This window comes from Myotis myotis, unplaced genomic scaffold (genome assembly GCF_014108235.1).
Source record: "Myotis myotis isolate mMyoMyo1 unplaced genomic scaffold, mMyoMyo1.p scaffold_m19_p_10, whole genome shotgun sequence".
NCBI classification, from domain to species: Eukaryota; Metazoa; Chordata; class Mammalia; order Chiroptera; family Vespertilionidae; genus Myotis; species Myotis myotis.
The window spans coordinates 44,009,130-44,020,445 of record NW_023416314.1 but is presented as its reverse complement, the minus strand read 5'-3'; the positions used below and the strand labels follow the sequence as shown (position 1 = coordinate 44,020,445).

Sequence of the window (11,316 nt, the reverse complement as noted above, 5' to 3'; positions counted from 1 at the left end):
AACAACCAGTCACCATGATGCACACTGACCACCAAGGGGCAGATGCTTAATGCAGGAGTTGCCCCCGGTGGTCAGTGTGCTCCCACAGGGGGAGTGCCGCTCAGTCAGAAGCCAGGCTCACAGCTGGCAAGCACAGCAGTGGTGGTGGGAGCCTCTCCTGCCTATGCAGAAGCGCTAAGGATGTCCGACTGAACGGGCCTAAGGACATCAGTCGGACATCCCCCAAGAGCTCCCAGACTGCAACAGGGCACAGGTTGGGATGAGGGATCCCACCAAGGGCACGAATTTCGTGCACCAGGCCTCTAGTATATTTTATAAAACAATGAAATGAAAGGATGAGAAAGTCTTAAAGACTCGCAGCTTTTTGCAGTGTTGTTAATCCTCACCTGAGGATATTATTTCCATTGCTTTTCTGAGAGTGTGAAAGGGAAGGTAGGAGAGAGAGAGGAAGGGAGGAAGAGATGGAGAGAGGGAGAGAGGAGGAAGCGAGGGAGGAGGGAAGGACAGGAAGGAAGGGAGGGTAGAGAAAAAGAGAGAGAAACATCAGTGTGAGAAACATCCTCCCACACACACCTCAACTGAGAAAAGGAAGCAAACCCAAAACCCTAGTACAGCCCTTGTTCAGTAACCTATGACCTATTGGTGTGTGTACCAATTCTCTAACCATAAAACACACCTGCCAGGGCAGAGATTTGCATCTTTAGTACTCTTTTTTTAAAAAAATATATTTTTACTGATTTTGTACAGAGAGGAAGGGAGAGGGATAGAGAGAGAAACATCGACCAGCTGCCTCCTGCACACCTCCCCCTGGGGATGTGCCCTCAACCAAGGCACATGCCCCCGACCAGAATTGAACCCGGGACCCTTGAGTCTGCAGGCCGACGCCCTATCCACTGAGCCAAACCGGTTTGGCATCTTTAGTACTCTTATCCTTATTTTGATGTGGCTTACACTGCCTAAGTTCATGACAGAGGCTAACTGAGTGTCTTTTCTTTCCACAGTGATGGACACAGCAGACTCCACTTCTGATGATCCCCTTGTCAGAGGCAAAAGTGGGCAAGATCTCCAAGAGATGCTGAGAGAAGCAGGACTGGAAGTTGAGTACTGGTTGCCAATGCTGCAAGAACACCTCAGTGTGACCTGTGCACAGGCCTTACAACACATAGAAGAAGAAGACCTACAGAAACTGAAATCCCAGGCACGACATCCCTGGGAGAAAAGGGCTCTGGAGAAGCTACTTAACTCAAATAGCCTTTCAAAGTTACAGGAGTCTCAGGTGAAAATAACAAAGGAAGAACAGAAGAAGGCCGAACAGGCACTGCAGGGGCCAAGAGACTTGCTATCAGAAGGGAGACAACGACAAGAAGAGACAGTGAGGGAAAAAGAGGCAGAGCTGAGGCAGGCAATGGAGATTCCCAAAGAGTACTGGCCACCCCGTGAAAAATCCTTAAGAGAAGTGATGGAAAACATGGAGGGAAAACTCAACCTCAATGAGAGGACACAGTCTCACAGGCAAAACCTCCCAGATAGAGATCTGGTGAGATGGGCATCTGGAGGGCTGGCCCTGCAGGGAATTTACAAAACCAGCTCCCACAGGAGCCTTCTGGAGAAGAGAGAAGAGCTACTCAGTGTCCCCAAGGAGTTCTTATTCTTTGGCCCTGAGCAGAGCACACGAATGGGAACCTGGGAATTTACATCTTCTCAAGCAGAATCCATGTCAACCCAGATGATAGAGAAGCTGGGGTTCAGTGTAACTGCATCAGCCAAGGGCAGAGGTTGGGAACTTTGCTTGGAAGCTGATATGGACCACGGCAAACATTCAGAATCCAAGGAAACTCGACAGTCACATCCTGAGCACTCTTATTTCTGCTCTACCACGTTCAGCTATGTCCCACTTGCCTCCTGCCACTTTCCCATGGATCAGCTCCAGTTCTCCAAGGCTGCTCTCCAGGAACTGAAACGCATTGATGACCTTCTACATCAACCTGCAGGCCCAGACAGACTCCCCTTGCTGAGGCACAGGTCTGAAGCTTTTTTCCACAGGTTTGGCTCTCATGCTGACCAGGGCCCACTACACCTGGGAGGAATCTACTGGTGGAAAGCCGTATCACAGGGTTTCCGAAGTGAGCAGCTGGCAGAAGTAAAACAGCAGTCAGCAGAGGCCCTGAACAGGTTCATAAGTGAAAGCTACAGTGGCTTTGGAGTGAAAGTTGCTGCAGTTGTTGATGTGTCAGATTCTTGTTCACAAACGGCTGACCCAAGCACAACCTCCCAAAATCTCCAAACCAAAGTCCAATTATCTGTGGCCCAGACAGGTGGCCCACCAGAAGCAAATGGCTTTCTCCAGTGGAAAGATGGCCTAGTTGCCAGTAATCAAACCTGGAGTGTCATTGACAGGGGCATTCAGCTGGTGCCCATTTGGGACATCATCCTCTCCAACCACAGAAGTGATTTTAAGGATCCATGTCAGGTAGCTAGCTTACTGAAAGACAGCTACTCTACTCTGACTGGCATCACTGCCCAGATCCAGGATGGAGAAGAATTACTGAGTGTTGAGAAGGAGGCTAGGGTTTTCCTAGAGGATGTGAAATCCTGGGAGGTATCTGATCCTGAAGAGCAGCTTCAAAAACTGATAAATTTCATGCAAATGTTGAGTCAAAAAATAAAAAGTTATGACACTTGGGTTAACATATGCCTCACAGACTGGGGTCTTCAGAATTTTCTGGTAAACACTGTTAACTTTTGCAAAAATTCTTCCATCTTTGAAACTAAGTTTATTAAATCTCAGTTGCACAGCCTTTTGGATCCTCACATCTACAGAGTGAATGACTTTCCTCAGGCTCGTTCCATCATGCAGTGGATCTCCCAGTCAGAGTCAGAGCAGGAGCCTTTCAACATCACCCAATTTTCTGAACTAATTAAAATTTTAATGAAAACGCAGAATGACCTGAGGGAAGTGAAGATAAAATCTGAGTCTGCAGAAGCAGTGGAAGAAGCTCAAAGAAAGGCCACTTATGAGGTCACTTTGTCTCTTGGTTGCTTTTTTAATTACCTCCAAAAAACAGAGCAGCAAGACATACAGCTCTTGCTACTTTACATTGCAGCTGGTGCAGGGTATCATGTGGTAAACAGTAATTTTCAGTATCTCCTGGGGTGTGAGGAGTTAGACTTCCTACTGGATGAAATGCAAACTTCCCAAGATAAATACCAGGAGCTCAGAAATATTTGCACAAACAGAGCTCAGGCATTCCTGGTGCTCACAGGTCTGACAGCTACCGTTGGAGTCATGGCTGTCTCTCCTGAGGAGAAAACACAACGCTTGGCATTAATATGGAAACTCATGGGCCAATTTTTGTCAAAAGAAGTTGTCCATGTCCTCTCCAAACCTGGGGCAGATCAGGATTGGGAAAACCTAGAGAAAGACTTGAGATTGCTCATTGATGGTAATTATGAATTCACCATCTCTTCATTGCAAATGGATGAGATAAGAAATAACTTGCAAAGTATTTTCCACAAAAAGAAACAATCCCATGAACCACATGATAATAGAAAGAGCAAATGTGAAGTCATAGAACATAAAGCCTTCCTAAAATTACTTCAGTGTCTAGGCCTAGAACATTACTACCCAAAAAGGATGAGCAGAGGTAACTTCCATCTGATCAACAAGATTTCTGTATACAACACCCAACCTGGGTCTGAAAGGGAGCTTCCCTTACATTTCCTTCAGAAGCTACAAGTGCTGGATTATGGGCTAAGATACCTAGTCTTCAGAAATGATGAAAACACACAGAATCAAGTCTATCCAAGTGCCTCAAATCAGGAAAATGAGGCTTTTGATCCATATGAAGACTATGTTAAAGACAGTGATACTCCCATTAATCCTTCAGATACTAATCTTAGGCACCATATTCACCCCATGGATATTCAAATGGCAATTCTTCACTGTGCAGATGATTTTGCCAGACAGTATATTTTCTCCAAACTTTCCATTTGCCAGTTTGCACTCCCTCTTCTCATACCTAATCCCTGCACTTCTCAAATTGAATTCTCTCTCTGGTCTCTCAGTCAAATTAGAAGGAGCTGGCAGGAAGCAAGGAAATCACCAACAGAGAAGAAGATCAATCACAAGAATAAGCAGATGTGTCATGTCTCTACCCCCATTGTGTCCTTTATAAGAATTGGAAATGGCTTCTCAGCTTCCAAATCTCAGATCATGAACTGTCTTCTCAATAAACATAAACATGATGTCTTTTTCCACCGACATTGCAGAGGGAGCATCAAAGACTGTCTCTTGATGGGGGGAGTGGTGGAAATCTGCTGGTTCTGTCCTGGGGAAGATGAGGACAGATTTGACAACTGCCTGACATTCACCAATCTCCATGGAGATGCAAAGGAACATAAGAAGCAACTTACCTTTCTGCAGGAGGTCTCTTCTCTCATTGTTGTCCTCATGTCAACTTCTGACGACAATAAAGAAAACCAAAAAATTGTTCGTGATCTGAGTCAGTCACCAAGACCTTTGATATATTTATTTGATAATAAAGAAAATAAAATGACCAATAAGTCTAAACAAACAGTGATTATTGGTCTCAGGAACAGAAATGAAGCAGAATTAACAGAGGAACTTGTTACTGCAATCAGACATTTGCTGGAGCTCCCGCACACTGCTCGCAGCTTAGAGAAATGTGCCCCAATTGCTCGCAAGCAAGGATTCCTTATTGACGAAGATCAGAGAGCATGCAAGGAAGCCAGAGAAAAGGCAGAAGTCCTAAAGGCCCTACTGAAAGAAGTGAATATATCTCAGGTGAAGGAAAATTTACTGCCCCTTCAGGGACACCTATGGCATCTTTGGTGTAAAAAGGACAAAGAACTCTATCATCTAAGAGAAAAAGGGAATCGAAGCATTGAACAACACAAGAGTGAGATTGAGACAGAAAAACAAAGAATACGGAGGGAACAGTTGAGTAGAGCCTTTCCTCTCAATGAATTAATGCAGTCTCTCCTTGAAATTCTCCAAAATCATTCAGAAACTCCACCCACACACTACTTTTTGCAATGGCTGAGTGTGTTTTTGGACAATCTGACTGCAGAACACTTGGAAAAACTGAATGAAAAGAAAAACAATTTGTGGTCACGGATACAAACAGAAAGGCAAAAGGCACCAAAGAGCCCTGACCTCCAACGCTGGCAAAAAGAGATAGAAGCTATCTCCACAGAGATTAATAACTGTACATTGGGAATTGAGCAACTTCTCAGAGAAGTTGGCCAGATCTATGAAGCTCTGGAAGAAGCTTCCCCCACTAAAAATATCCTTTATCTCTCCCTTCCCCAGATTGCTGCAGATCTGATGATATCTGGTGCTCCCATTGAGCTGATGGATGGGGATGCTTCATATGTGCCTCTAAAGTGGGTGGCAGCTCTTTTTGATAAGATCTCTGAGAAACTTGGAAACAAACGGCTGTTTGTTCTCTCTGTCCTTGGCCTACAGAGCTCAGGGAAGTCCACTCTGCTGAATGCACTTTTTGGGCTGCAGTTCATGGTCAGTGCTGGGAGGTGTACCCGGGGGGCCTACATGCAGCTCCTGAAGGTCGAGGAGACTTTCACAGAGGAACTGGGCTTTGACTTTGTGCTTGTTGTGGACACAGAAGGCCTTCGGGCCCCAGAACTCAGCAACAAATCCAAAAATCGTGACAATGAGTTGGCAACCTTTGTCATTGGACTTGGAAACTTGACTCTGATCAATATTTTTGGAGAAAATCCATCAGAAATGCAAGATATCCTACAAATAGTTGTTCAGGCATTTATGAGGATGAAACAAGTAAAAATCTCCCCAAGTTGCCTTTTTGTCCATCAGAATGTGGGGGAAGTCACAGCTAAAGATCAAACTATGGAAGGAAGGAGGCGGTTAGAGCACAGACTAGATGAAATGGCAGCAACAGCAGCTGAGCAAGAACAGTGCTCAGATGTAACCCGCTTTGGTGATGTCATTAAATTTGATGTCAATACTGATGTCTTCTACTTTGCTCACCTCTGGGATGGCAATCCCCCAATGGCCCCTCCCAATCCTCGCTACAGCCACAATGTCCAGGATCTGAAAAGGAGAATTCTTATGGCTGCCAAAAAGGAGTCAAGGGGAAGCATCATGAAGATCTCAGATGTGAAATTGCGAGTTCAAGATTTGTGGAGAGCCCTGGGGAATGAGAACTTTATTTTCAGTTTCAGAAACACCCGAGAGGTCATGGCCATGAGCAAACTGGAAACCATGTATAATTCCTGGACCTGGGAGCTGAGGAGTTACATGCGAGACTTGCAGAACCAGCTCATCAACCAGATAATGAATGGCAAAACCCAGGAACTGACATTAGGCACACTTGAGGATCCAGTTACAGAAAAATATAAAGCCATCCAGCAAGAACTTGACAAATATTTTAATGAAGATCCAGAGAGTGAAATAATTATTCAGTGGAAAGCAAGTTTTGAAAATAAACTAATAAATCTTAAAGACACACTTATTTTTGAGAGCAAAAATAAAGCCAAGGGACATATCAGTTACAAAAAGAATCAAGAAATACTAGATAACAAAAAGTCAGGTTATGAAAAGGAATTATTGGAAAGAAGCCGAGAATTGGCTTTAACTGTAAAAGATAAAGAATTTAGTGAGGAAGAGCTGCATAACAAATTCAATCAACTTTGGAAAAAATGGGTCTGTGATGTGTCCTCAACTGCCCCTCCAGTCACAGAGCCTGACATTGATGTGGATTCTGAAAACATCCTTTTGGAACATTTTAAAAAGGAGCTAGACATCGTGAATAGAATGAAGGTTAAGTTTCAAAAGGAGTTTGAAGTCAATTATGAAAAGCATGTCAAAATGAGCAAAAGGTTGTTCATATTAACAAGGAACGTTGAAGTAAGTGATAAAGAGTCCATAAATAGGACTACTAGCCGCATTCTTTCAAGATACGCTGAAACTATTAAAAACCTCCAAAGGCAACAGCATGATTACAATCCAAGTTATTTCCATGAAATCCTGAACATAATAGAAGAGGAAGTGAAATCTGCACCCACTGAAGAAAGATACACATTTACAAGTAAGTACAAAATTGACTTATCTTTGTGTTTATTCCAAAGAGCATCTGAAAATTTTAAAGAGATGCATAGGGCATTCAAAAGAGCAAATGATCCTGTAAATTATTTGGAAAGCAAGAAAGATGATTTCTTCATGAGCTTTAAGATCTCTTGTCAAGGAGCAACCTCAATCAAAACATTCGCTGATTTTCTATGGCACAAACTCACTCCTGCTGTCTCCGACACTATTTTGGGGAAAATGGGCCCTAAAATTGCTGGGGACATGCGAGCTACCTGCCCCGCATTCAATGGAAACAGGGCTAACCTGGAGAAACACGTTCTTATCTCCCTGGCAGAAAACGAAAATTTTGATGATTACTGGGAGTACATTCATAATCCCGAATCATTTTTTAGGAATTATATTAAACGACATATTAAAAGATATTGTTCAGAACAAAGGAATAATAAAATAAAGACCCTTTTAAAAATAAGTGGTGACATCAAAAATGCCATCCTCTCAGCTATTCATGAATCCACAGCAATCGCCAAAGATAAAAGCAGCACTGTGTCTGGGTGGTTGGATTTGTTCTGTGATCACCTGGGGAGTAACTTGAACTTTCCACGAAAAGACTTGGTGAGCATTGAACACCAGGAGATTAAAGATATTGAGTTTCTCAAAGAAGCCATGGATAAAGCTTTGGATCCCGCAATGATCACAGTGGAACAGGAGTGTTTGAGTAAGCCTGAAGAAGACATGGTTTCTGACATTCAGAAAATGCTCTCTGAGCATCTCTGTGGCTGCTGGAAACAGTGTCCCTTCTGTGGAGCAATCTGTACAAACACAATCCCTAACCATGACGGAGACCACAGTGTTCCTTTCCACCGTCCTCAGGCTGTCAGAGGATGGACATGGGTTAACACAGACCACTTTATGATTGACTACTGTACTAGTTCGGTAGCAAGTGACTGTTATTTTGTGTTGGAGGATGGTCGGGAAATCCCCTTTAAGACCTATCGACAGGCAGGAGGGGAATATGCCACATGGAGCATCACCCCAGACACATCCACCCAGCCATACTGGAAATGGTTTGTCTGTCACTTCAGATCAAAGCTAGAAGAAAAATACCAGAAAAAATTTATAGGTAGAGGTGAAATCCCAGATGCATGGACCAAAATCACAAAGGAAGATGTGCTTGATGACTTGGAAAAGCAATAATCAATGCCCACAAAAGAGTACCAGAATCTGAAAAAGAGTCACAGTACCTGAACAATCCAAAAATACCTCCTCCTCACAATGAGAAACTTTTTTCCATTTTTCAAATGAAATGGCTAAATATAAATCAATTAACATTTCAAAAGTTAAAGATTTCCTGTTGAAAGGACTTCCTTTTTCTTTATCTCAATTCCTTCTGGTTGAAAAACAAATTGCTAAAATATATTAACATACAACAAAATCAAATAATATCTTTAAAATTACTACTTCATATTTTAAACTATTATTCTGAATGCTTTTTATTTTAAAATATATAATATTATATGCAATCTCAGAGAAAGTTGTTTTCATGGAGGAAAATCAAAATCATTATAGATAGCTATAAATTTCTAAAGATTAACTATATGAACATTTCAAATGAATGTACAGTTCTTGGCTGAATGCTACCAATTGCCTCTGAAATCTTGAGACAAAGTTAATCCTTGAATGCAAAAATATTGATGAGAAGATGATTCCCAAGCATAGTGATATTTAGACATATTCTCCTCTGGGAAATAACAACACAGACTTGACTGAGCCTGTATCAATTCAGGAAACATTATTAAGCAAATATAGACAATAGAAATTAAATTATTGTTTTTCTCATGTAAGTAACACCCTCATCTTCTCTGGCACCTTGGCAGTTCCCCGTGCCATGCTTAAATAAAACATAAAGGTTCGTAAGAGCTTAGGTATTCAAAGCCTTGTATTTGTAAAAGCTTAAGAAGAACTGGCTTTTGGAACAAGGGTTATGAGCAGGTGAGAAGGATCACTTTATTCACAGCTGTCAACAAAGATTTCATTATGCCATTAATAATTGTAAAAACGATTCCTTTAAGAATAAAATAGCAAAGAATATATAGTTCTTAGATTCTGATTATTTCAATAAGATATTCTTTTATATACTAAAATGTAAGGAAATGCTTATCCCCAAAATAGGCACCTTTGTGACTTTTCACACTGTATGAGTCAAAGGATCATGATCAGAATAAAAATGAAAAGCTCTGATGGTAACCAAGAATCTGAGAGGGGAAAGAAATCACCAATCTGCAAACCTACACCTTCTGAAACAATGACGTATGCTAGGTTCTCAAAGCTAATGACTTAAAATAATCTTGATACCAAAAAAAGTCTTCATGTTGGACATAAGAGCATCCATGTCTTCCCTATATAGACACTCTCTATCCCTCCATAGCCAGTGTAAACAGACAATGAACAGCAGTCAAAACCTTGCATCTTCAGAGCTGGGAGATTGTGCTGATACCGCTTTGAACCTCCAAAGAACCTTAAGCATACTCTCAGTTTGAGGTCAAATGACCCATGTCTCCAAAAGAAATGCTTGAACAGAAAAATTATAAAGGAGACAGGTGTCCTAGAACAGTATAGTTTCCCTTTTGTTCTCTGGAAAATGGTCTCAGAAAGAGTTGGAAGGACCTCTATTATAGTAACATATAGAAATGTTTAAAAATGCTTTTAAAATGTCTAAAAATGATAAAAAGGTTTTAAAATGTTTAAATTAACTTTCTTGAAACTTAAAATGTGATATTAAGGACACATTCCCCACTGCCCTGAAGTGTGTGTACCCCATAGATAAGGATTTGAACTTCAATTACTGACTCAGAGTGACTTGCTAAGATAACCTTAAGTGTAAATAATGTACTCTCCCTAAATAACCACTAACATCCCCTCGCCTTGTTTAAGATTAGCATGTGTGCATGGATGTAATTCATTGATAGCCACCTAAACTGCTGCGGGTAAGAGCAGGCTTTAAAAATGGATCCTGGCCAGCCAACAATGCTCACCTGTCGAGACAGCCACAAAGACAAGTCCCTTTGTCAGTCCGGCAAGCGAAGCTCCATGCTCCTCTCCCTGCCAGAAGACAAAAAAACAAAAACAAAAAACAAACGCAAAATAAAACCGACTAGTACCTCCCTATGGAGGCGTGCACCGAGCTCTCCGGTGAGGAACTCAGGCCCTCTGCATCCAGACCAGACCAGACCAGCTGCAGGGCCCCAGAGAACAACACCACTGACTTCCCATCAAGCCTGTACCCGCAGCATCAAAAACTTTTGTAAGTAATAAAGTGCTCTGTGACTTGCAACTGCATATGTTTCATGTGGTGTGATTCCTCTGGCAGTTAATTAAGTCTATTTGCATATGCTTAAAATGAAAATTAAAGCTACTGGTCCTTTTGGTCCTAGGCCTCCCCTTGGTCCTGCTTGCATACAGTAGCCTCTTCGCTAGCAAGTACTTAAATGTCCCAACACCTGCAAGGTTAAAATTTATCAAAAGGGACGCCTTAAATAAACACCCCAGATCCTTTCCCGGGATCCACTTGGGACAACCTCCCAATATGATCATATTCAAATGGTGACAGAAACAGAACTCCTTGCATAGCCTGGAGCATGGCTCTCAGATGACTGCACCCCTTAAAACTGCAATGTTCAATTAATATTTGCTGAATGCTTTTGTTATTTGTTTAATGAATCTAGAATGGTCTTTAAGAGGTATCATGTGCTATACATTAACTTTGATTTTCAATCTAAAATTGTTGTCTATAAATAAAAATCACCTTTGATAAATTCCTCAGACATTTAAGCAGTGTGATTATTAAATGAGATTTAGGCCAGAGCCTGTGTCTCTGAGGCAGAGTAGTCACCATATGTCTCCAACTCATGCCTGGGTTTCCACCCATCACCTCTCAAACCTCTGGTCACACACACCTAAGGAAACCCCAGCTTGCCTCTGTTCTGTGTGGAACCACCTGGTCTTCGTGTAGAAAAATGCTAGGTGGTGCTGCCATCAAGGATTTCCCTGTAAGGATCAGCCACATACCTGACCCAGACCACTGTGATGGGGGTACAAGGTGGTGAGCAGGGCCTTTGTAAAAGCCCTGAAGCAAAAGTGAGCAGCCAGCTGGGCAGCAGCTGATGCCCCGGGACATGCCTGACCCCAGTCTGCAGCCCCTCTAACCTCTCCAGACAGCCTCCAGGATGCAC

At 42.3% G+C, this 11,316-nt stretch overlaps 1 protein-coding gene across 1 annotated transcript in view; it reads left to right on the top strand.

Moving 5' to 3' along the window:
- Positions 1-10,902, top strand: part of LOC118664772 (interferon-induced very large GTPase 1-like) — a 47,252-nt gene extending 36,350 nt beyond the window's left edge. Inside the window, exon 3 of the mRNA XM_036325260.1 lies at positions 1,002-10,902. Within this exon, the coding sequence (XP_036181153.1) occupies positions 1,004-8,281 (7,278 nt within the window). The 5' untranslated portion in view covers positions 1,002-1,003 and the 3' untranslated portion in view covers positions 8,282-10,902. The remainder of the gene's footprint in view (positions 1-1,001) is intronic.
- Positions 10,903-11,316: the final 414 nt, after the last annotated feature.